Source organism: Motacilla alba, chromosome 3 (assembly GCF_015832195.1).
Source record: "Motacilla alba alba isolate MOTALB_02 chromosome 3, Motacilla_alba_V1.0_pri, whole genome shotgun sequence".
Classification (NCBI taxonomy): Eukaryota; Metazoa; Chordata; class Aves; order Passeriformes; family Motacillidae; genus Motacilla; species Motacilla alba.
Genome location: NC_052018.1, coordinates 70,625,778 through 70,647,943, shown reverse-complemented (window position 1 = coordinate 70,647,943; position 22,166 = coordinate 70,625,778). Strand labels below are relative to the sequence as shown.

Genomic DNA, 22,166 nt, shown 5'->3' with positions numbered 1-22,166 from the left:
TGCTGTCTGCATCAAGGTATCAGACAAAACCATTAATCTTTTAATTTGCTGGTTTGCTACACCCTGGAGCACATTGCTTACTTGAAACAGGTAAAAAGCTCTAAGGAGAGTTTATTATTATAATACCTCTGCATTTGTGAGGCCCCATCTGGAGGGGTCTCCACTGGTTCAGTTCTGGTGTCCCACTATGAGAACACAGAACTATTGGAGCAAGTCCAGAAGACGCCACAAAGTTGGTAAAATGACTGGAGCACCTTCCCTACCAAGGCAGGCTGAAAAAGTTGTGTCTGCTCAGCTTGGAGAAGGTTGTGTGGAGACCTACAGCCTAACCTTCCATTATCTGAAGGGGCAAACAGTGATACCAGAGATGGACTCTTTGGCAGGAACATAGTGATAGGACAATGAGTAATGGGTAAAAACTCAATCGGGGAAAATTTAGGTTAGATATTAGAAAGATTATTTCACTGTGAGGGTGGTGAGACACTGAACAGGTTGCCCAGGGTGGCTGTGGATGTCCCAGCCCTGGCAGCGTTCAAGGCCGGGCTGGATGGCGCCTTGAGCCACTTGGTCTAGTGAGAGGTGTCCCCGCCCACGGCAGGGAGGCTTCGGACTGATCTTTAAGGTCTATTGCCACACCTTAACATTCTATTATTGTACTAAACTACTCAGACGTGTGACAGGTTAAGCTGACTGGATAAAGAATACGCTGGCCCTCAACTAGGAAACTAACTGCCTTTTTCGCCTTTTCCCCAACCGTAAGTCGCGACCACGCTCCTGTAAACACCACAGCAGCAGCCTCTGCCTGGCCCCGCCTCCGAAGCGGCCTCAGGCCGGGCAGGGCCCGTCGTGCCCGAGGCCTCCGGAGGCACCGCCCGACCGGGGCCGAGCGGAGCGGAGCGGGGCCGGGGGCGGAGCGGGGCCGAGCTGGGGGCGGAGCGGGGCCGAGCTGGGGGCGGAGCGGGGCCGGGCTGGGGGCGGAGCGCAGCGCCGGGCGCGGGTGAGGGCGCGTCATGTCCAAGCACGTGTTTCTCACGGGACCCCCAGGTAATGGAGGCGGGAGGAGACCGGGGAGCCGGGCAGAGGCGGTGGCGCGGTCGAGGGGATGGCCTGGGATGCGGCCTGGCCATACCTGGCCTGGCCTGGCTCGGCTCGGCTCGGCTCGGCCTGGCCTGGTCCGGCTCGGCCTGGCCCGGTCCGGCTCGGCCTGGCCCGGCCCTCCGCGGCACCGACGCTTAGAGCCGGGGGAAGGCAGCTGCTGCCGGGCCCCGGGCTCCGAGAATGCCCCGGGAGCGCCTGCAGCTGCAGCTGGGCCCGGCGCTGCCCGAGGTTCCGCGGCTGCGGGCCCGGAGCCTCCCCCCCTCGCCTTTTCGAGGTCAGAGCTGTTGCACTAATTAGTTTGTTCCTAATGAAGTGCCACTTTACCTCTCCATCCAGTCCTCCAAGGCATGCACTTTTCCAGGCGCTGCTGCTTTGTCCCTAGCTTCTGCCTTGCAGTTCAGTGTTACCACCTCCTGGACAACTAATCCTGCTTCAATATAAACAGCAGCGATTAATAATTTCTGAGAGCTCATCTTTCCTGTAACTTAATTGTAGTGATTTAGCACTTTCAGCCTCAGTGAAGTTCAGGTGTAGGTGATAACTGGTGTCCTGGATGGGCAAGCCTTAATTGAAGCGGGGAAGTAGTTTGTCATGGTAAGGGAATGTGCTGTGGGAGTAAAGCAGTGGGCCTAATTTTTTTTTTTTTTTTGTGAACATCTTGCAGATGCCTGTCTTGACTGGAATTAATTTGAAATGCTGCTGTTGGGCTGAAATAGGAATATATTCCACACTGGCTTTCCAACCATTTGAATAAAGCTAGCCTTTCATGAGATGTAGAGGTTAGGGCTGCTTAGATCTTGTCTCTCTTCATTTACTTGAAATTGGATGTACTGTTTTGATTAGCTAAATGTCTAACTTCAAGCTTCCTTAAACTTAGTTTGACTCACTCTAACTTGTTTGACAGCTTACTGAATGAATGTAAAAAAATTAGAGATAGCAAATCCACTTAGCAAAATAAGTATAAATTCACTTACAAGAGACAAGGCCTTGAAAAGATGTTAGATAACTGAGGGTGCCACCTTTGTAGTATTTTTGTTGTTCAACTGCCAGGAAGCCCTCTTCTTCAAATTTGAAAAGTTTGCTTAGGCATTTGACTACATGTCTTTGAAGCCACAGAGTATTTTGTCATTGGTATTGACTGTTAGGAAAGCAGTTCCTGAAACTGCTTAAAGTCTGAATTAGAAATTTGCTGTGTGCATGTTGAAATTATTTCTCTTGTCATTTTTAGCCATCTCATGGTCTGTCTCTTTAGGCATCTCTCTCTCTGGTCTGTGTTCCTTATCTCCAGGAATTTGAAGGTTTATTGTGCAGGGTTATTTTCTATCATCTGAATTTTTTAAAGCAGTGGTTAAAAAGGAAGTGATAAAGCACTAAAATTTGTGAGAGGCAATAAAGATGAGTTTAAAAGGAGATCATTGCGGGATGTACTTGTACAATGGCAGAGGAGAAAAACTGAAAGGATGTCTGGAACGTGGCCAGTGTTCACATTGTAAAAGGTGCATCAGACTGTGCAAGGAGATATTAGGTGGCAAGAGTTTTAAGGACCTGTCTTAGGGTAAGAAAATTAAATTATAGGGTTAGAAGATAATTCATGTCAAAAGGGACTTGAGGAAGTTTAAAGGAGTATCAGCTATCAAGCCCACCCAGGTTGCTTTAGGTTTTATCCAGTCATGTCTGGATTAACATTAAAGTATGTGAAGATTGCACAGCCTCTCTGGGCAGCCTCATTCATGGCTTTATTGGCCTCATTATAAACAAGCTTTTCTCTGCATCTAGTCAAAATGTGTCTCTATTTAGTTACCATAAGGAACATTTTTCTGTTGTTGGGACTTTGTAAGGACTTGGTATCTCAGGGACATTGAGTACTTATGATTTCTACGACATCAGTGGAAGAAGTGTGTCCTTTGTGCCAGTTAGGCATCTGGTAATAGCAGTCAGCTTTGACATTTTGATCTGAAAAGGGGGTGAATTTAGCTCTGATCTTAAAAGTAGTGAATATCAGTGGTAGGAAGGGAAATTAATCAGTCAGTCTTCCAGCAAGCTTGCATATCAATTTTGTGCCACCTGCCTTGGGGTAAGTTTTGTGGCCTGCTCATGCATCATCTAAGCTAACAAATTCATTGGTAGCCTGGGATATTTGTACCGTTCTGTTGTGAAGCTTTGCAGTGTCAGTACAGGATGAATGTTAAAAGATACTTCTGTTCTTTCCTACCATGTAGAAAAAGTAATTTGCAACCTTCAAAAGTAATCAATGTTCCCGCTGAACTGAATCATTACTGTGGCATTTTAAAAAAAATGGGCTTTTAGTGCAGAAGAAGATTAATGCTGTGGGCTTTTTTCCGTTCTTTATTTTTAGGGGTTGGAAAGACTACTTTGATCCAGAAAGTCACTCAAGCTCTAAAATCCTCAGGCGTTCCCATTGATGGATTTTACACACAGGAAGTTAGAGAAGGTGGCAGGAGAACAGGATTTGATGTTGTCACTCTGTCTGGAAACCGAGGACCTTTATCTAGAGTCAGGTACTGAAGTTTTAATAACTGTAAGCAGCTTATTGTTTTATGTGTCTGCTCCAGTCCTTTGGGCTGGAGCATGTTAAATGCTTCTCCAGAAGGTGATTTCCAGCACACATGGCTTTCAGGGTCAAGTTCTTTGCTTGGCTTTTGTGTCCTGGCTGATACCTGTATTGTATATTTAGGCAGTGTCTGTTGCACAGTGAAATATTGAAAATGTGCTGGGCAGGGATGTTCTCCCTTACTGGCTGTTTTACACCAGGTAGAGGAAACACTGCTGAGCCTTTTACTGTGGGGCCAAGTCCCTTTGGGATGCAATTAAGTAGCCTATTGTGGGCAGGGATAAAGATTTTTGTGTTTCCACTAGCTGATTTATGGAAACAGAAGTGGAAAATGAAAAGGGAAATTGCATATAGCATTGTTTTAAAGAACATTTGACTGGTCCACAAAAGTCATCTGAATTTTAAGAAAAAAAGGATTTCAGAGCCCCAGAGGGGGGCCTCTGAAGTGCAGAGTGCCTCACACTCTCTCCTGATTCATTAGACTTAGATTTTCATACTTAGTGCAAAACTTGGTCTATGTCCAGTGTGACCTTAGCATCTCATTCACACAGAGTTGATGTGAAAATAATTTGCACTCTGCTAATAACAGAGGTGTACCTAGCACAGTGTGGTACAGAACATGCAAAGTGAATATTTTTCCAAGATTAAGGGTTTTGCAGCCCATACTGAGATGATACTGCTATGAGGCTGTCTGTAGTGTAGCAAAATTCAAAGATCTGATCTGCAGACATGAGTTTTGATTTCAGTGTAAATACACCTGCTGACTTTTAAATGCCATTGTCCTTCTATACACTGTTGAAATTTGAGCTTGCATAGTTGTGAGGGATGCCTATGGTATATTTCTTTTCTGACAGCGGGCTATCTGCAGTATGACTTACTGCATGGTTTAGAATTTCTTTCCCTTCCTTCTTAAGAAGAATTAAGGGGATTTGATTTATTTGGATAACTTCTTATAAATTCACTTGAAATGACTTTAGTGAATTCTCACTAAACTCAGTACTTTGAAGGAATTGTGTATCTCTTTTTCAGTCCCAGTTCTGATTCTTCTGCTTCAAGACGTGAATACCGGGTTGGACAATATGTTGTAGACCTTGTTTCATTTGAGCAGTTGGTTCTACCTATGCTGAGAAATGTGAGTATTCTGTGAAAGCTGCTGATTAATGTATGCTTGATGATAGTCAGTGTTATTGGAAGGCCCTTTTACACAGCTAGTTTTTGATACTAACTAATGGCCTGTTTATTAGGTATTGCTAGTTGGTATGTAAGTCAGGGTCAGGAAGCTGGAGGGCCAAATCTGGCTTGTTCTCTTGTTGTTATTGTGGTGTTGGAGAGACTGCAGACCTGTGAGCAGAGCCTCCTTGACCTGATGAGGCAGCAGGTAGGAAATGTCTTCCTATGTCACTGTCTCATACTGGAAAGCAAACAAAATGCACAAGTGGCTTACCACAGAGAGCTGGATGGAATCAGTGGGTCTAAGAAAAAGGCTTTTGCTGCTGCACTTCTTTACAGGCTTCTTTTTCCCCTCTTCCGCTGATTCCTGTCTTCCAAGAGTAGAAGCATTTGTTTCTTGAATCCACTGAGTATTTTTGATTACAATTGTATAAATACCTGCAGACTGATAATACCAGCCTGATTGTTTGGGATTTAGCCTGCTCCACAAGGAGTGCTCTGGCTGTGACAAGACTTCCCACACAATCTTTTTGTTATCCTTTTGCTAATATTCTGTCGCTACTTTTTTTCTTCTCCTTCCTCTCTTTCACTCCAGCCTTTCCCTTCTTCGCAATTAAACAAGAACAGATTTGATTTTGGCAATAGCATACCACAAACAGCGTGCAGCAGCTGCTGAACTGTACTACTAAAAAAAAATCCTGTTGTGATTTTTCTTCACTGTCAAAGCTCAAGGGGACAAGGAAGAAGGGATTTTTTTGGTGAACTTAAAGCAAAAAGCCCGAAGAGGTGCATGGAGCACTGAGGATCTCGTTCTTGTTTTTGTCAAAGAACATTGAAGTCTGAGAGTAGGAAAGCAAGGATGTTAGGGCAAGGGAGAAGGGAGGTAATAAAACAATGGGACAACTTTTATATGTTAAATTTCATTGTAACCATATTATGATGTTAGTAAATAGAAAGATAGTTTATTTAAAAATACTTCATTAGGCCATCTCTCTGTACTTGGGATCCTTTTATTACTGAAATCCAGGAGAGATCTTCCTAGAAAAGTGTTAGCAGTGTTGAATTTTTTCCATTACTTATGTAGCTTTCTGCAAGTATAAGAAAGTGAAGAGAAGAACGGGGGCCAGCAGACTCACACAGTGCATGTGCCTATGCTCATAGAAAGTGATGCCTATCAGTTTTGTGAGAATGTGGTCACACATGATGATGGCCCAAAATGGAAGAGGAGAGTGTGGAAGATGAGAGAACTGAAACAAGGAGAGACAAATGAAGAATATGGGTAGCAGCATCATAGGTATGTTCTGGTTTGAAAAGAGAGCAGCGCAGAATGGTTGCATGTCCATTTAGGCTTGAGGACAGATTCATCCCTTTAGTCTTTTTTCACTCCAGTGAGAATGGGCTAGATCCTGCAGTGGAAGATCTCTCTGGTTCTGCAAACTTTTTTCGGGCAGGACAGATAGATTTTTCAGGTTTTTTTTCAAAGCAAAATACTCTCTTCCTCAATATGTGACCTAGTGACTAGTATTGGCTTTTTGGCTCACTGATCTATGAAAGGATTTTTAGATAAGACAGCTACTCAGTAGGGACTTGGCTTGAAAGGATTTTAGGATGCATGTTATACAGTTCTTTCACTTTCCCAGAAGCAAATACTTTGTCTTCTCAAGGGGATACGTTTCAATCTGTTTTGCTTTTTTTTTAGTTTCTGTACTATATGGCTTGTATTGGTACATACTCATGGATCTTTAATGGTTTTGAATTGAGTTGATTTTCTCCTCACTTCTACAAATAATGGAGTACAGTTCTCAGTCACTTTTACCAAAATAGGGTAGGCAGTGCAGTTGAAGAGTTCCTCTGCTTTGTGAGCTGCCTTTTCCTCAATAGCAATCACCCTTGCTTTCTCCTGGATTTCCCTGCTGCTCCAACCACCTGCAGCATGGCACTGCTTGGCACAGCATTCACTTCATGGAAAAAACAAAGAAGCCTCAAATGTAGTTAACTGTGTCTCTCCTACTATCCAGTGGCTAGGACTACAGAGTAAGGTATATCTCAATATGTGTCTGCTCTAATGTGAGAGAGGCTTGCAAATGGCTTGGTTATTATCCAGACAGCTTTGAAGACAGCCAGTAGCTCTGAGTGAAATGCTCCATCATCCCAACTACAAGAGGAGAATCTTCCAAATCTAGATTTAATGGAAGTCTTCTTTTTAGATACCTGTTTTGTGTGACTACTGATCGCATCATTAAATGTAATCACTAAATGCATAATTTAGTGAGAAGAATAAAGTTTTTAAAAATTACTGACCCTCGGAATGATTGAGAGCTGCTTGTAGGCAAAGTGCAGTTCTTAATTGTCAAGTAGCCATATGGGCTTAATTGTCAAGTAGCCATTGTGAGAATTCTGCTTTAAAGAAAATCCGGTGGTAAGGATATTTCCTATTGTAGTTGGTATTTATACTGTATGGTTGTTTCCATCCTTCCAAAAATCTGTCCTAAAAAAGAAATTACAGATTTGTAAGTCTGTCGTTTACCAGCGGTAGCTTTGACTTCCTGCTTTCCCCAGTATGACAGTTGAATTTGTGTCTTTTGGAGGTATTTCTTTTGTCAGCATAGAGATTATGTCTGTTGCTTGTTCTAAGTTTTGCTGTTTCAGTCTCTTGGTGCACTTTTCCACAGGTAAACCATGGTGGGGACACAGAAAAAAGAATTTGTGTCATCGATGAGATTGGTAAAATGGAACTCTTCAGCCAGGCTTTTATTCAAGCTGTTCGTCAAACGCTGGCTGGCTCGGGGACTGTGGTGCTTGGAACTATTCCAATACCTAAGGGAAAGCCACTGGATCTTGTTGAAGAAATAAGAAGTAGGAAAGATGTTAAAGTGTTCAATGTGAGTAATATTTAATATCCTTAAAGAGCCTTCTGTTCTAGGTTACTGGTTTATGTTTGGCTCTGTTTAAAAACTGTTACTGCCAATTGATAGCTGTGGGTAGCTTGCATGAAATAAGTTTTTTAGTTTCCATTTTATTCTTAATGGGCAGGTGTTCACCTTATTAAAAAAAAAATCCCATTTGGCACTAACTGTAGGCGTCTCACACAGCTGGCTTTGCTTGTGTGGGGCTGCAGAAGTAATGCTACAGTTGTTTTAAAAGGTTTCTTTGCTGTAGTATTATTACTGTATAGGTATTCATTATTCCTAAGAGTTAAATCTTTTAAAGTACAGTCAGATTTTAAGCTTTTTTTGGTTTTTTTTCCAGACTGCCTAACAGAAATATTACCAGTAGTCATATTCAAAGAAAAAATAAAAGGAAAAAAGCAGCGGTGGAGTTTGCAGGAATGATTTATAGAAGAAAGACAGTTGTAAATGGAGTGTACTTTCTCTGGAGTCAATGAACCAATTTTGGAATTCATTATGTTACTTTTACAGGCATAATTTTCAGAATATTAGGGCCTCAGAGTTAACATTTCTGATCAGTTATAGGGCAGTTCTCAAAAACTTACCACAGCAAAATTTAGCCTGTTCCTAGGGGTGCATGTGTGAGGTTTCCTTAACATCACTAAGTGTCCTCAATGCTTCACAAAAACAAAGGCACCTCTCACTCCTTTGATTTATCTTGTTTCCTGTTCAAAGCTGGCTTAAAAACCTGCAGTGCTCAAAGTTCCTCATCCTTATTTTAATTGAGGGTCCCATCGTCATCTTCAGTTTCTGTTTTTATTTTAAATGCTGATTTAATTAAATGTTAAAGCAACAGTAGGAGCAAAGATGAGAGATTATTCCTTTCCTTGCATAGGCATTCAACTCCCTTCATTCCTTTCAGAGATAACCCCCCAGGTTTTTCCACTGCTGAGCGGATGTGTTTGTAGTCAGGCTGTTGCACAGAAAGGCATGTAAATGTGAATTTTGTATGAGTGGCTTTACAGGGGTAGGACTGGGAAAAATGGGATGGAGAAGCCTTGCTGAAAGTACCAGTCGTTCAGTGCTTGGGCTGCAGTCATGGCAGGACATGGTGCATGCATTCGGTCCTCTTGTGAGAGGAAATGGGGCTGGAAGGCAGCATTTGGCTTTTCAAGGAAGCTTTTGAGGCTTCTGCTGTCTCTTTTTATCAGGTGATATTCAGAGGGCATGGGCTACTCGGCCCTTGGTTTTCAGCTGTATCAGTCTGCTGATAAATCTTTGAAATACTGACTCAAGCCAGCAGAAGTCTTTCTGTAAATTGCAATGGAGCAGTGTTTTCTCTAGCTAAAGGATCTTTACTAAAACAATGACCCATCATGTTCACACTGCTGAGATTAGGACATGCAGGTTTCTTTAATTAAAGAGAGAACTCTGGTGAATCCATTAACCAAAAGCATGGATGAGAAATGTGTGACAGACTGCAGTCATTCCCAGGTGTCACAGACCTGCTGAGCCGAAGTCTTGTGCAGGAGAGCATCTGTCTCTCTTGCTCCAGTGACATGCTACATGCTCTTTCCCAGCTGGTTCAAATGTGTGCGTGAGCAGGAGCAGAAACTGCCCATGGGGAGTCAGAGGTGTTAGGAGCTGAAGTGGATACTGGGTCAACAGCTGTTTTCTTCAAAGGCTGTGGCATGGGGAAACCTGGAGTGCCCAAGTAGCTCACAGTCAGTAATTTCTTACTAACTTGGATGGTGCCTGCAAGTGTACAGAAGTAGGTGGCTAACTTCCAAAAACATTCTGCCTGCTTTGTCACTTAATATGGAGTTAAGCTGCATTCATGTAGCTCATCTCAGTTTTTTCATCCTGCTCCTAAGTGTCACAAGGACAGTTCTGAGGAGAGAACAGCTGTTTGGTGTTTTACAGTCCCTTTTGTCTTGAAAGCTTATTTTGTTGGTGTAAGTGGGCCCAGATGCCCTAAAAGCAATTCAGCATTTGGTTCCAAATGTTTAATTTATTATGTTTAGGCACTTAACGATAGGAGCTCTGATATTTAACACGTTTGTTTCTATTGTTACCTAGTTCCATTTTGCTGAGAACTAAACTTTCCAGTGAAACTACAGAGGCTCTTTTTGCACTGTCTGCATCTGTGTAGTTCTGCAGACATGGTGGCATGAATAGGATCAGGTTATCCTTAGCAGCTGGCAGATACTAATTTTCTCCCATTTTCCCATCTATTAATTTTGCTTGCATGAAACCCATTAGTGAAGTATGGTTGCATATGCCTATTAAGAAAGAAAATAGTTAAATGGATAGGGAGAAGAAAAGGTTCCATTTGAACAGATTGTACATGAGTGGTTTCCTTGACGGTATTTTTAACAGTTAGAGGAAGAAAGCTTTTGTCCTCTATAGTTGCCTGCTTGGAGTCTAGGTGGCAATTTCCTCCAAATTACATAAATGCTTAATATAAGCAGCATCTACAGTTATTTTCAACTCCTTTCTAAAACCATACCCATCTGTTTGTACATTCAGTACAGATACTGGGAGGTTTGTTCTCTCTGGGAAAGCTGCCTGCACAGAATGTCTCCACATCTTAAGAGGAGACTTATATCTATCAAACAGCCTTTGTAAAACAGTTGTGAAAATTTCCAAGCACTTGGCGCTTTCTCTCTGCTGCTCTCACTGGACTTCTGGCATATAGGTATGGAAAAAGGATAGATAAAATGTAGTATTGTTTTTGTTGGCTGTGAGGGAGTGGGAAGAGCTATTAAATGTGCAGAAGGTCCTTTGAAAGTTCAGGATATCAGTACACTTGCTGTGAGATTTAGAGTTTGGCTCATCAGTGCTGTGTATTGTTTACCTGTGGGTCCCAATAGCCTTACTGAAGAGCATTCTTTGTTGTCTTATTTCTTTGTTTTTGTGGGATTTTCTGTTTATCTTCTAAAGCTTGGACTGATTCTCAGGAAAAACAGTGACATTTTCAGACAGATCTTCCTTTTCATTACTCTTCCCCCCTGCCCTTTTTTTTTCAGTGTCACTTTTTCATTAGTCCCATTCACCTGCTGTCTTGAATTCAGTGGTAGGTGAGACCACTGTCTGTAGGTTTTGTAGTGTTGGTTTACAGCACTTGGATATGATGTGGATGACTGTAAATAGTGGTAGCTCCTCGGGCCAGATTCCTCAGATGGAACCGTCAACTATTTAACAACAACAATGATAATAATAGTAGTACTTTCTCCTTTTCATTATTGACTGTAGTACTGGAAGGGATACAAACTCTTGTGCTCACATCCTAAATGCAGGTACAAGGAGTGCAGTGGAAACTTTCTGGTAGAGAGTTTTAGGCTGTGCATGGTGTTGTGTCTCTTTCCTCATCAAACAGCTTTTCTACAACTTTGTATGAGTGCCCTTACTTTTTTTTTTCTGCTCATGTGTCTTTGTCTGATTTCTTCCTGCCCTCTCTGCAGGGATCTGAACAATGGGGAAAATTTCTTAGACTTTTTAAAATTAAGCTTTTGCTGATGCTTCACAGTTGCTTGTTACCCCTTTACAGCCCCTGTCACTTCCCCAGGTTTTGTTTGAGTGAGTAATGCATGGCACTGTGGGTCACAGGGCTCTGGATCAGGACCCAGTCTGTCAGGAAGGGATAATTTACACACACACAGCCCCCAGCTCTGTGTCCCTGGGAGCTGAGCTGACTAGCAAGCACCAGCACTTGCTTGGCAGTTTGCAGTCATCTGTATTCACATATGCTGGACTTAAAGCCCAGCATTCCCATGGACTGATCTGCCAAAAGCATATCTCGGTGTGCTAGAGAACACCCCAGCTTTCTCAAACAGTTTTATTTCTTTTCCAAGGTGTTGCTTTCCTGTAGCAGTAAGGTTTCTCAGAGTACAGAGTTATGCTGCTAAGACTGTTTTAATTTTTTTCTTTGCAGATGTTTTTGACTAGGTCTGTCATCTTAATAAATACAACTCTTTGAAGTAATGAAGGCATAAGAACTCCACTTTATATTAGGAAAGTTAAATTTGGTAGTTGAAAAGGATTTCTAGTAATGACAAAAGTACACGCTGGTTCTTTGAGTGATTCTTGTTAGTTACTCAAGCCCTGAATAATACTGCAAAATACCACAGGCAATTAAATCAAAAGATCACTAAATATTCAATTGCGGCTTTTGTGGGTTTAGCATACTGTGTTGTCAGTAGCAGAAGAAGGCAGGTGTTTGACACTCAACATTCCTGCACTGAAAAAGAAATGCACTGGAATTTCTGCTTTGATTTGTTTTTGAAGTAAACATTTGTATAGAAGCTATTAATGAAATTACATCAGTTTTAATTTCTCTTTCTCTAGGTTAGTAAGGAAAACAGAAACAGCCTTTTGCAAGACATCTTGGCAGCTGTGGAATCCTGCAGAAAATGAAGACCTTTTCTGTCCCGTAAACACTAAAGCTTTCATTTCAACAAAACATTACAACATTTTGGGATGGTTTAGAGTCTGTCCTTCCTGCTTTTGCCCCCTCGAGGCTTTACTGGAGCCTTCAGGGTAAGCAGAGTAAAGCTGGTAATACTGTAAAATGGGATGGCAGGATTGTAATTTATTCAGTTCACTGAATTGAAAAAAAATTGAACAGATGTGTAGCTAACATCCAGTTCTAATCTGGGTGTTTGGAAGTTAGGTGGTCAACTCTGATCCAAGTCACCTCATGTGAAAACAACTAACTGTAAAATCTGTTTGAGTTCTTAGTCTTTCTGAGTGTGTTCAGATCAATTCAGTATCTGCCTACAGATCAATTAAATATCTGCAACATAGCCCTGGTACAACAGAACAGAACCCTGTCCAAAATGTAGATGAGTCCTGCCTAGTTTATGTTGGAGTGTACACCAGCTTAGGTGTATTCAAGTGTGTTTTAGCATGGGTGCTGACAAATCAGCAGGTAGAGGGAATAAGCAGATGTGCTCTCTCCTCCTACCTCTAGGCACCCCTGTCTGCAGTTGCAGTATAAGAAGGGTTATCCAGAGTTTCAAGGAAACTTCCTGTAGTCACGAGTGACATTTACAGAATTCCATTTTGGGAGGAAAAATAGCCAAATCTACCCTCTCTTACATGGCCCAGATGCTAATTGATAAGAGGACTGCATTTTGAATTAATTTTCAATTTTCTGGTGGCAATCCTGTCCCATGCCCCTTTGCAAATAATATATATAAAAATCTGCAAGTCCATAAAGTTAATCAAATCTTGTGTTTTTCATGCTGAGTTTAAGTCATGATTGACTTAATACTGCATTTGTCAATATTAATTTTACAATCTGTTATGTTTATTGATACTTATGTTTGTTTGGGTTTTTTTGCCTTATTCAATTCTGTACATGCTTAATGGTGAAATAAGAAGTGTTTGAGAGTATTAGACAATGTGTTTCCCTGTGAGGAGTGCAAATGTGTTCAGCAAAAGTGCTGCCAGTTAATCAGTTTTGCATGTTTGAAAACAGAATTCCCTCCCAGGTGCACACTGTTCATTGTAAAATTTATGGTCATCTCTGGCTGAAGAAATTTGTTAAAAATTCAGTTGTTTCTTAACTTTTTTCTGTTCAGTTCAATGACTTAATTTGAGCAAACTATTTAAAGGCATCTTCAAGTATCATTTTTTTTGATTTATTTCTGTAGAACTGACACCCAGAGTTGTATAGGGCTGGATGGGGGCGGGTATTTTACACATGCCCTGCAAACACCTCCTCAGAGCATAGAGGGAATGTCCTTTTTCTTTCCTGTATGCAGAACAAGGGTCTGGTACAAGCATTGCACCTCCACAGGTGGTAGGAAGTGCATACCATGTTAAAGAGTGCCATGGGCTCATTCCCTCACTTGTTAGGACTACCTGTCTGCCCAAATCCATTTAGATGGTAATACTGTCTTCATCATATCTGGGGAAAAGAAAACTCCTCTTAGGGTCTCCACTCAGCAATGTACAGCTCATGGCTGCAATTTGCAAAATAAGGTTGTGCTCTAAAGACACACTAATCCCTTAATTACTTCAGGCATTCTACTCAGACAAAACACCTTTTTAGGTGTGGAGGACTTGGGACCAAAGTAAACTTTGTCAGGGCTGTGTGCCATAGGTTTTTGAACAGAAACCTCTCTGCACCTAAGTGTTGGATGCACTCCTGTTTCAATGTTAAGTCTCTTAAGCTGTAAAATATGCTGCAAAGAATAGTTCTTTCAATGATTAAAGAGTTATCCAAAATCTTGCAGAGTTTTAGTGGGACTGCTGTTGAGTCTTAAATGAGGAGTGACCTTTAAAGCTAAATAAAAAATGGAGAGATTTGACATTTCTCTGGTAGAGGCTGAAGAGGGGAGTTTTGTTAGGAGTCAGTCTTCTGAATTCTGGTTCAGCCAGTATTGCTGAGAGACACTTAAAGTGGTGTTTATCCCCTATAAAAGTAGATAAATTGCCCTGCATGTAGTGCCATGATGCCTACTGTAGTCCCATCATTTAGTACAGTGGGAAGAAATAAACCCCCAAACAATTACAACAAGAAGTTTGGGGAGCTTTCGATCAGTGCCTATAGTAGTTTTAATCCATTGTCTCATGGTTTTGTACTGAGGCTAGATTGTCACTAGAAAATGCAGGTGGATTTTTCTTTCTCTAGAACTCTGAGTGAAACATCAGACCTTTAATGCATATTTTTGCTACTGACTTGTTTACTGCTACCTGTCTCAAGATTGGTGAGTGTCATTAATTTGTTGTTCTTTTTTTAAGCCCGTTTTTTCTCTGAGCTAGAGTGCCCTTCAAGGGAAATAAAGAGAGATTCTGTGGTCTGTTTTCAGCAAGAGCGTAGATGACCTTAACAGTCATGTCTGGCCTTTAAATCTCAGATGGTCCTGAAGATACAATTTGCCAGTTTCAAATATACCTAGAGTGAGTGAGAAAGTTTTGTATTTCCAACTGCATGTAAGTTTTTATGATAACCTGTGTTTACTTTAAAGGTAAAATTTTATTTTCTGGTCTTGGCACTAGTAAAATACTTTGAAGGCCTTGAGAGCACTGTAACAGCAAATGGAGCATTCACAAGTCCCCTCATGGGCTGATTTTATTAATAGCACACATTTGGTGAAAAGCACTTCTGATGTACCAGCTAGATTCCAGATGACAACATTAGTGCACCTGCAGGTTTTAATTGGTGCAAAAAAGGGGTGAATGTGAGGTACCAATTACTGTCTCAAAGCCTGAGAATCAAGAATGTTTTTGGCACAAGTCTTGTAGTTCCAGCATAAAATTGCACACAGGATGGAATAAACAGGGCCTGCATTATTTATCATGCATTAGGCAATTTTTGACTTGTAAAACTGAGTGAGAGAAGTGAAGATACTGGACCTACTGCAAAGTTAATTATAAGTAATATGTCTGTGTTGCTGATTTAAGGATGTACAAGCACTAGTGAAACATGGTAATTAAGTACCAGCTCCTAATCCAGGGAGTAATCTAAATATGACAATAATTGGGTATTTTTTAAAAATGCATTGAAGAGAAGATGATTATCACATGCTGGAGAATCTCACTAGTATTTCTAATCTTCTATAATGAACTGCACAAAATTCAGCTAATCTTTAACTTAGATTTTCCAGTAAAGCCATCAGTTGGTGGGCTGGAGGCAAATGCAGGTGACATTTCTTGCCTTATTCTATAAGCAGTTTTTATAAAAAGCTGTGAATGATATCCCAGAGTGTCCTAAGAACTTAATAGTGTCAGAATGTCATTCATAGATAATATCTAGTTATCATGTCAAGGGAAAGAAGAGATTCACACTGGTAAGTCCTTTTCATTGAGATTTGTTTTCAGTGAAGTGAGTACCAGGATTTGGGAATGAGGTGAGACTTTGCAACAAGAACTTCAGTTCCTCACAGAGAAGTTGCATGACACTACAAAATGGAGGAAACAGCCAGCACCTCTGGTTTTTATTTTTGGATGAACAGAAATGTACTTTTCAGACTACATCCATCACAGGTTCCTGCTTGCTTGCTTTGGTGGGAAACAGCTGGGCTGAAGGTCAGGCTGAGGCTTGCCAGTATTCCTGGTGAGCAGTTCAGCACCCTGTGCTTGGCTTTAGTAAAAAGTTACTGAAAGTCTTTTTGCCAGGTCTTCAGGCCATCTTTCACCATTACGAGTGTAGCAACTGGCTCTTACTATCTGATCTGAACAAGATTTGGGAAAGGAAATTTTAGGAAAACAAAATGTGAGGAAGGTAAGTATCCCATGCTCAGTGCAAAGGCTGAAGTACTATGTTTATGTTTGTTTTACCATATACTCATTATCCTCCCTCCTGTAACCTGTTGTATTGTTCGTGTCCCTCTCTGGTTGCTGAGGCAGTGTGAATAAAATCACTCTTAGTGTTTCTTTTCAGCAGTGGTGATGTTATCTGAGGTTAAGCTGGGGGGAGGCAGAAAATGCCTCCATCTCTTCATCCCTTCTGACTTTTCTATGAAAGAACTGCATATACAAATGGTCTTGTGGATTGAGCACTAGATTTCCTCAAAGGATGCGTTCAGCTTGCTAACAAGATGGGAACATCACTACTTTCATGTTGTAAAAACAAAAACATTCTGGACTGGCTGAATGAGGTAAGTAGCCTCCACAGCTCTGGAAAAATCAAGCATAGTACCTGATGCAAAAAACCCTGATGGAACTCTTGGTAAAAGGTCCTTACATGGTGGTGGTGGCATCCTTCCTGCATCAGCTGTAGCTAGATCAGACATGTAGGCAGGCAAACTGTTAAGCCTGAGCAACTTTAGGGCCAAGTTTTTACAGTGTTTGGCATTGTGAAACCCATCAGCAGGGTCACAGACGGCATAAAAGCAATGAAAATTGCATTTGCTTTTCATTTAAAGGCCAAAACCTGCCCCAGAAGTGGCATACTTCCATTTTGCATCTCTGAGGCACCTTGTGTGTGAGGTTAAGTATCAAGTTGTTTTTCAGGAGTAAAGGAGGCACTCAAAGCCTTCATGTGTATGTAGGCACTGGTGCTGACTCAGGTGCCTTTTGGCATTATGTAGAGCTGTTTGGAGAAGCTTCTTGTTCAAATTAGGCTTTGTGTAGCATGGTGTGCATCAGAGCACTTAAATGCACCTTTGGTCCCAAGCAGAGTTCACTGAGTGTATCTACCTCATGCAAAAATGTGGGGAGTCTAAGATGTGTTTAATCAATACAACCTCATGCCTAGCTGCAGGTATCATTTCTAACCATTATGTCAGATTATTCTGTAGGACTGTCTCATATTTAAAACTGATACATATAGCTGTAGTCTTATTATTATAACACCAGACTGTCTCCAAAAATATGGAGAAACGTAACATGGGAGAGTTTGTGCTCATTTTGATTCTTTTTTCCTATGTTATGCTTGCTTGTTAGTGGTCACTCTTGGGTTTTTTCAACCCACTGTGCTACAATAGCAACTTTAAGGCAAAATAAAAACTGTGTAAGACATGGCTACAAAAAAAACCTGATTTTTATTCTTACCTTGACTCCCGTTTTGCTGTGCTTGCTCACTGTGACTCCACAAAGGCGTTAGAACCTGCCCTTTCTGGCAGCCACCCTGTGCAGCAGGAGTCTGGACTTCATGGCATAACTGCTGTCCCCAAGGAGTTATGCTGCAGGGGACAGTGGGAAGTCAGGAACTGTGAGGCAGCTGCATTATTTTAGGATGCAGTACCTGAGGCTGTGGGGATAGTGGAGTCTTGCAGAAGATGTGGTGCTGTCACTGGGCCTCAATCCATGCTAAGCAAATACAGTGGTTGCTGCTGAAAGAATTGGTGCAGTCATTCCCCAGTCTGGTTTAGTATGCTTGAGTTGGATACACAGAATAATTTAGGCTGATTTGGACTACTAGAATTTCTTATTTTTGATGGAAATCAATTTAAACTTAAAGATGTGAAAATTGGAGGCCTAAGTGATGCTAGGTGAATATGGGGAAGTTCTTGGTGCTTTCCAGGGCCACCTGTTTGCCCTGCTTCCATGCAGGAAGACAAAGCAGTGATGTTTTATCCTGTGGACTGCCATGCAAGAGCCCCCAAATCTGAAATGGAGCTGGTGGCTGTTAGTAGGAGCCTACCTCTATAACCTCCGTCCTTCATTTGTAATGAAGCACTTAATGAACAGTGTGGTGGGACAAGAGTCATCAGCTAGAATTGGTCAGAAGGGAACAACTGAATTAATTTCCTCTTCCACATCTCACCTGGATGCTAGAGGAGACATTAGTAGGGCCTGAACTGCACTGATGACCATGTGTCTAGAGGGCGGTATATGAATACTCTGCTTTTGTCTTTGTGAACACGAGCAGAATTTTTCCTAGATTGTGCTAAGCTTTATTAATAATCAACTCACCAAGATCTGAAGTAAAAAAGAATGGGTTTCTTAATTTTGTAAGGCAGAAAGCAAGTGAAAACAATTTCAAACAGAAGACCCAGAAACAGCTGCCGCACAAACCATACTTGGATCATTTTATTTTCTCTCGGTCTTACTTAGTTCTACCACTCAGATCTGAAGTGTGGCACAGTAGGAAGCTCAGAATGCAACTGAGTATTGCCTAACAGTAATGAGACTTAGCTACAGCATCTCTTGTTAAATCTTGTTAATTGGGACAAGACAGCCTGGCTGCACATCATTGTGTTGAGATTTAGAAACACTCTATGGTAGTTACAGTAAAGAGGAACAGCAAGACACTGATAGCTGCAAATTTTTTTAATTGAAAAAAAAAAAACACACGTGTTTGTTTAGACTCTGTAGTAGAGGAAGGATTTGTTGTAGCCTTCTGGGTTTCAAAGTAGTCATGCATTCCTGTAAACTGGTGTTTCTCAAACCTTGTGAAGGCATGGCCTCCCTTTTTGTATCATCCGTCTTTATTGGCAGCAGCTCAGTTTTCTCTGGGGGAGGGAAATCAGAAGGCTTTGTAATTACTGGCTACAAGTGTTTATGGACAGTGAGCTGTGTCCAGCAATTAAAGGTATTTAGCTGTTCCCTTCCTAACACAAACACTTCCAGACAGTAATTACAGCCTGCTTTGCACTTTTCTGTCCTTGAGGAGGATTCCCCATGGCCCTTTTGCGACTCCTAAGGGTACTGTTGCTTAGAATTTGAGAAACACTGCTGTAAACCAAACAGGAGCACGAGATAATACCTAATTTATGCAAAGCTGCTTTGCAAATAAGGTGCACCATATGCTCTGAAGACTTTCCATGCACTGGATACTTTCTCTTCTTACACTTTTGTTAATTGGTGTAGCGTGGCTCGTTCACACAGTATTTCAGTATGGCTGCATGCAGTATATCAGTCTGAGATGCTGTGTTGCTATTCAGCATTAGCACCTGCATAACACGTCAAAAATGAGATTTGCTGTTGGAAAAAAAAATCAGATTTAGCTCTAATGTTACAGGACACTGTACTGTCCTTTAATGTATTCATTGCTTCTGTTCTTATTTGCCTCTTGCTATATGTTATATACCAAATTTCAATTAGTTTGCATGCAATTAGCTGTTTAGTTATGGCAGGAAAGAGATGTCTTTTGTGTGCTTTTCACTGAGTTGTATTATTATTTCCTACTGTATTCATTTGTGATTCTAACCATTCCAGGGGAAGGAACATTAAACAGGTTGTATTCATTGTTCTAGGATTTACAAGAACCTGAGATGAAGTGGCACTGTGTGTTTTTTTAGGATATTTTCCAACCCTACCCATGCCAAGGCCATTAACTGAAGAACATCCGCCCTGTAATATTCTTGAAGGTTGCTTATTACATTGGAAAGAACCTAAACCCACGTGCAGCTTCCTGACCTAACTCTGTATTGAATGCTAGGAAGCACGTGGCCCTTGTGCTGGGAATGCTCCTTACTGCTCCTCAGACAGGCTCTGCTGAGAAGCAGTGTCTTCCAGGGCCATATCTTCTTGGCTGGCCCTCCTGCACTCCAGGTTCCGACTCATGAATAGTGCATGGGCCGGACCCGCCTCCTGCTGGGGTCTTGGTTCTGTAGTATCTGTTGCTTCACAAGTCTCGGTGACTTGCTGGAAAGTAAGAAAGAAAAAGTCAACTAGTTTAGGAAATGTCTAAGTAACACTTCAGCTATTTTTTGAAGTGACGGGTGAAAAAAGTTTAAAAATTGACGTAGGGATGTCATTCTGTGAAACTCCATGGGATTCTTAACATGCATTATTCACAAGGGAGTTCTGAAGAGGTACTTGTCACACTTTGTGTAACGCATAAATTTGGAAGGAAAAGCAGAACCAGGAGCTGGAGGTTTAGTACCACAGATGTACATGTATAGAGAACTGTAAAAGAATTTGGATTGAAAAGGACTTCTAGAGGTCATCCAGTCCAAACTGCTGCTTCAAGCAGGGCTGACTTCTAAGTTGTTAAATCGGGTTGCTCTGGAGCTTGCTTTATACCAAATTATACCAAATTTTAAATCCAACTTACAAAGAAACCTTTTCATCAAAACTGGAATGCAATTATCAGTTGAAAACGTTAAGCGCAGTGCTTCCCCACTGTAAGGAGTTCATTAGGATAAAAGCATTCCAGAACTTTGCTATATGAATGTTGAAATGAAACGCTTCCTCTTTACTGCCTTCAATCAAACAGGCACCTCGACTCTGAGCAGTCCCTTTGGCCAGGATTCACCTCATCTAAATTTCACCATGTGGTCTTGCTGTGTCATTCAGGCTACCAATGGTTGGCAGAGAGATACAAGTCTCCCAGGGGAGAATTTCCTCCTAATAGCTCCAAGGATGAAGTGGATGCAGGCCGCTTCACTGAAAACAGAAGCTTCAGTAGCAACCTACTGAGACACCATGCCCAAATTTTAGATAGCCTAATGTTTGACAAGGTGAATCCTATCATGAGTACTCAGTATCACAGACTGGCTGAGTTCTTGCAAATTAGGCCATAAACTCCTGAAAGTTGGAGTTGTGCCTTCTCATTGGATATATTCAGCTGTATGTGTAGAAATATTAATACTTGTTACTGTAACAGAGCAGGATTGGACCCAGATGAGTAACATTCAGCTGACTCCTGTTGAAGTTCACGGTGAAACTCTAGGGAACTGTACCACACGTGGTATTTTTGGGTTGAGAGCAAAATATGCACAGGCCAAGGAGCTTTTCACACTTAAGGTTTGGAGAACTCTTTGGAAACTAGGGAAGGTATACACAGTTCAGGAGCATAGTAACAGAAAAGTGTTTGGGACTTATATGTGCAGTCTTCCCCTGTCACCAGTTTGCTTTCCATTTTGATAGGCCAAATGCAAAAGTCTGTTTAATTATGTTGTCTAATTGCAGTCACCCTTTATTTCTAGTCCATCTTCTCATGTTTCTGCTTTCTGGTGCTGAGGTCAATTTTCAAAATTCAGGGCAGCAATGGATGGCAACCAAAGTTAAATAAATACACTAAAATAAACAATAAAACAGTAACTCTACAATGTGAGTTGAATTTTTCAGGGAAGATAGGAATAAAACTGTGAGTATATTGGGAAGAAGGCTGGAAGTTTTTTTGTGTGTAGTGTTTTGCTCTTAGAAAATGCTTAATCACAGGGCATACTGGTTTCCTTTGGTAAATATTTTGTACAGGATTCCTTTGACTAACTTTCAGCAACAAGGTTTCAGGTCTTCGATTGAATTTCTGGTCAGAGAGAGGGACAGAACAAGTGCACTATTCAGGGGAAACCATTCCTTTTCCTGCAGATAAAGTAATTTTAAGTCCTGCTGATGCCTTAAGTTTTAGCTTTCCTATTTTTGAGATTCTGTGCTGCCTAGGTGTGTAGCTCTGAGCTTCATATTAAGTGCTAATAAGTTCTCTTCACAGGGTAGGTAGACACAACAATCCTTTTCCAGCTTGAGACCAAGGACAACTGTTACAAGCTTCAGGCCCAAAATGTGGGGGAACTGAACAGAGCAGACAGGGAGGATGGGACTTCATAACCTGAAGCTGTAATTGGACAATTAACCCCAATATGCAAAGGGACCAAAAATTTATAAATAAAAGTGCGAACCCTTGCGACTGGTCATCCATTTTGGGTCCATTTTGCGTTCATCTTGAGTATAGCCCTGACCAGGCTCTTGTACTGGCCAAGGTGTATCCTTTAAGGCCTTTTAATAAATACCTACTTTATTCTTTTAACTCTGTCTAGTCTCTGTTCTAGGTCAACCTCTCAAGGCATCACTGCATAGGACTTAAAGCAGACAAGGAAGGAGCTCTTTAGTCTGCTATGATGGTACTCATCACCTGGGCTGCAGAAACTGGAGATGTAAGTCCCTGTTTTGAGTGAAAGGAAAAGTGACTCTGCCCCAGTTTGCAATTTCAGGTGTATGCACAAGAGCCCCCCCATCAGTTACTCAAAAACAATCTCACTAATTCTAAACAGTCTCATTGTGATGCAGCAAAACCCCCCAAAAATACCAAAATCCCA

The 22,166-nt window shown here is 41.5% G+C and overlaps 2 protein-coding genes across 5 annotated transcripts in view; one reads left to right on the top strand and one right to left on the bottom strand.

Moving 5' to 3' along the window:
• Positions 1-954: 954 nt before the first annotated feature.
• On the top strand, positions 955-12,973 carry NTPCR (nucleoside-triphosphatase, cancer-related). Of its 3 annotated transcripts, none has more exons than XM_038130807.1 (5): positions 955-1,044; positions 3,455-3,617; positions 4,700-4,802; positions 7,513-7,722; positions 12,076-12,973. In XM_038130807.1, exons 1-5 carry the CDS (start codon positions 1,011-1,013, stop codon positions 12,142-12,144), a joined length of 579 nt encoding a protein of 192 aa, XP_037986735.1. In that variant the 5' UTR covers positions 955-1,010; the 3' UTR covers positions 12,145-12,973. The 3 variants fall into 3 exon arrangements, with proteins under 3 accessions (XP_037986735.1, XP_037986734.1, XP_037986736.1); XM_038130806.1 differs by lacking the exon at positions 955-1,044 and adding an exon at positions 1,210-1,372; XM_038130808.1 differs by lacking the exon at positions 955-1,044 and adding an exon at positions 1,754-1,877.
• A 2,178-nt stretch (positions 12,974-15,151) lies between these two features.
• PCNX2 (pecanex 2) overlaps positions 15,152-22,166 on the bottom strand; it is a 154,662-nt gene continuing 147,647 nt past the window's right edge. For both annotated transcript variants that reach the window (XM_038130803.1, XM_038130805.1), the window contains one exon: positions 15,152-19,770. In XM_038130803.1, coding sequence (XP_037986731.1) covers positions 19,597-19,770 — 174 coding nt within the window. In that variant the 3' untranslated portion in view covers positions 15,152-19,596. The remainder of the gene's footprint in view (positions 19,771-22,166) is intronic.

What these genes read in the sequence shown, in the direction of transcription:
- NTPCR (XM_038130806.1), top strand. Translation starts at nt 1,279, where the DNA reads ATGCCCCGGGAGCGCCTGCAGCTGCAGCTGGGCCCGGCGCTGCCCGAG. An exon ending in CCCCCCCTCGCCTTTTCGAG is followed by an intron (nt 1,373 to 3,454) that starts GTCAGAGCTGTT and finishes CTTTATTTTTAG; the next exon opens with GGGTTGGAAAGACTACTTTG. An exon ending in AAGATGTTAAAGTGTTCAAT is followed by an intron (nt 7,723 to 12,075) that starts GTGAGTAATATT and finishes CTCTTTCTCTAG; the next exon opens with GTTAGTAAGGAAAACAGAAA.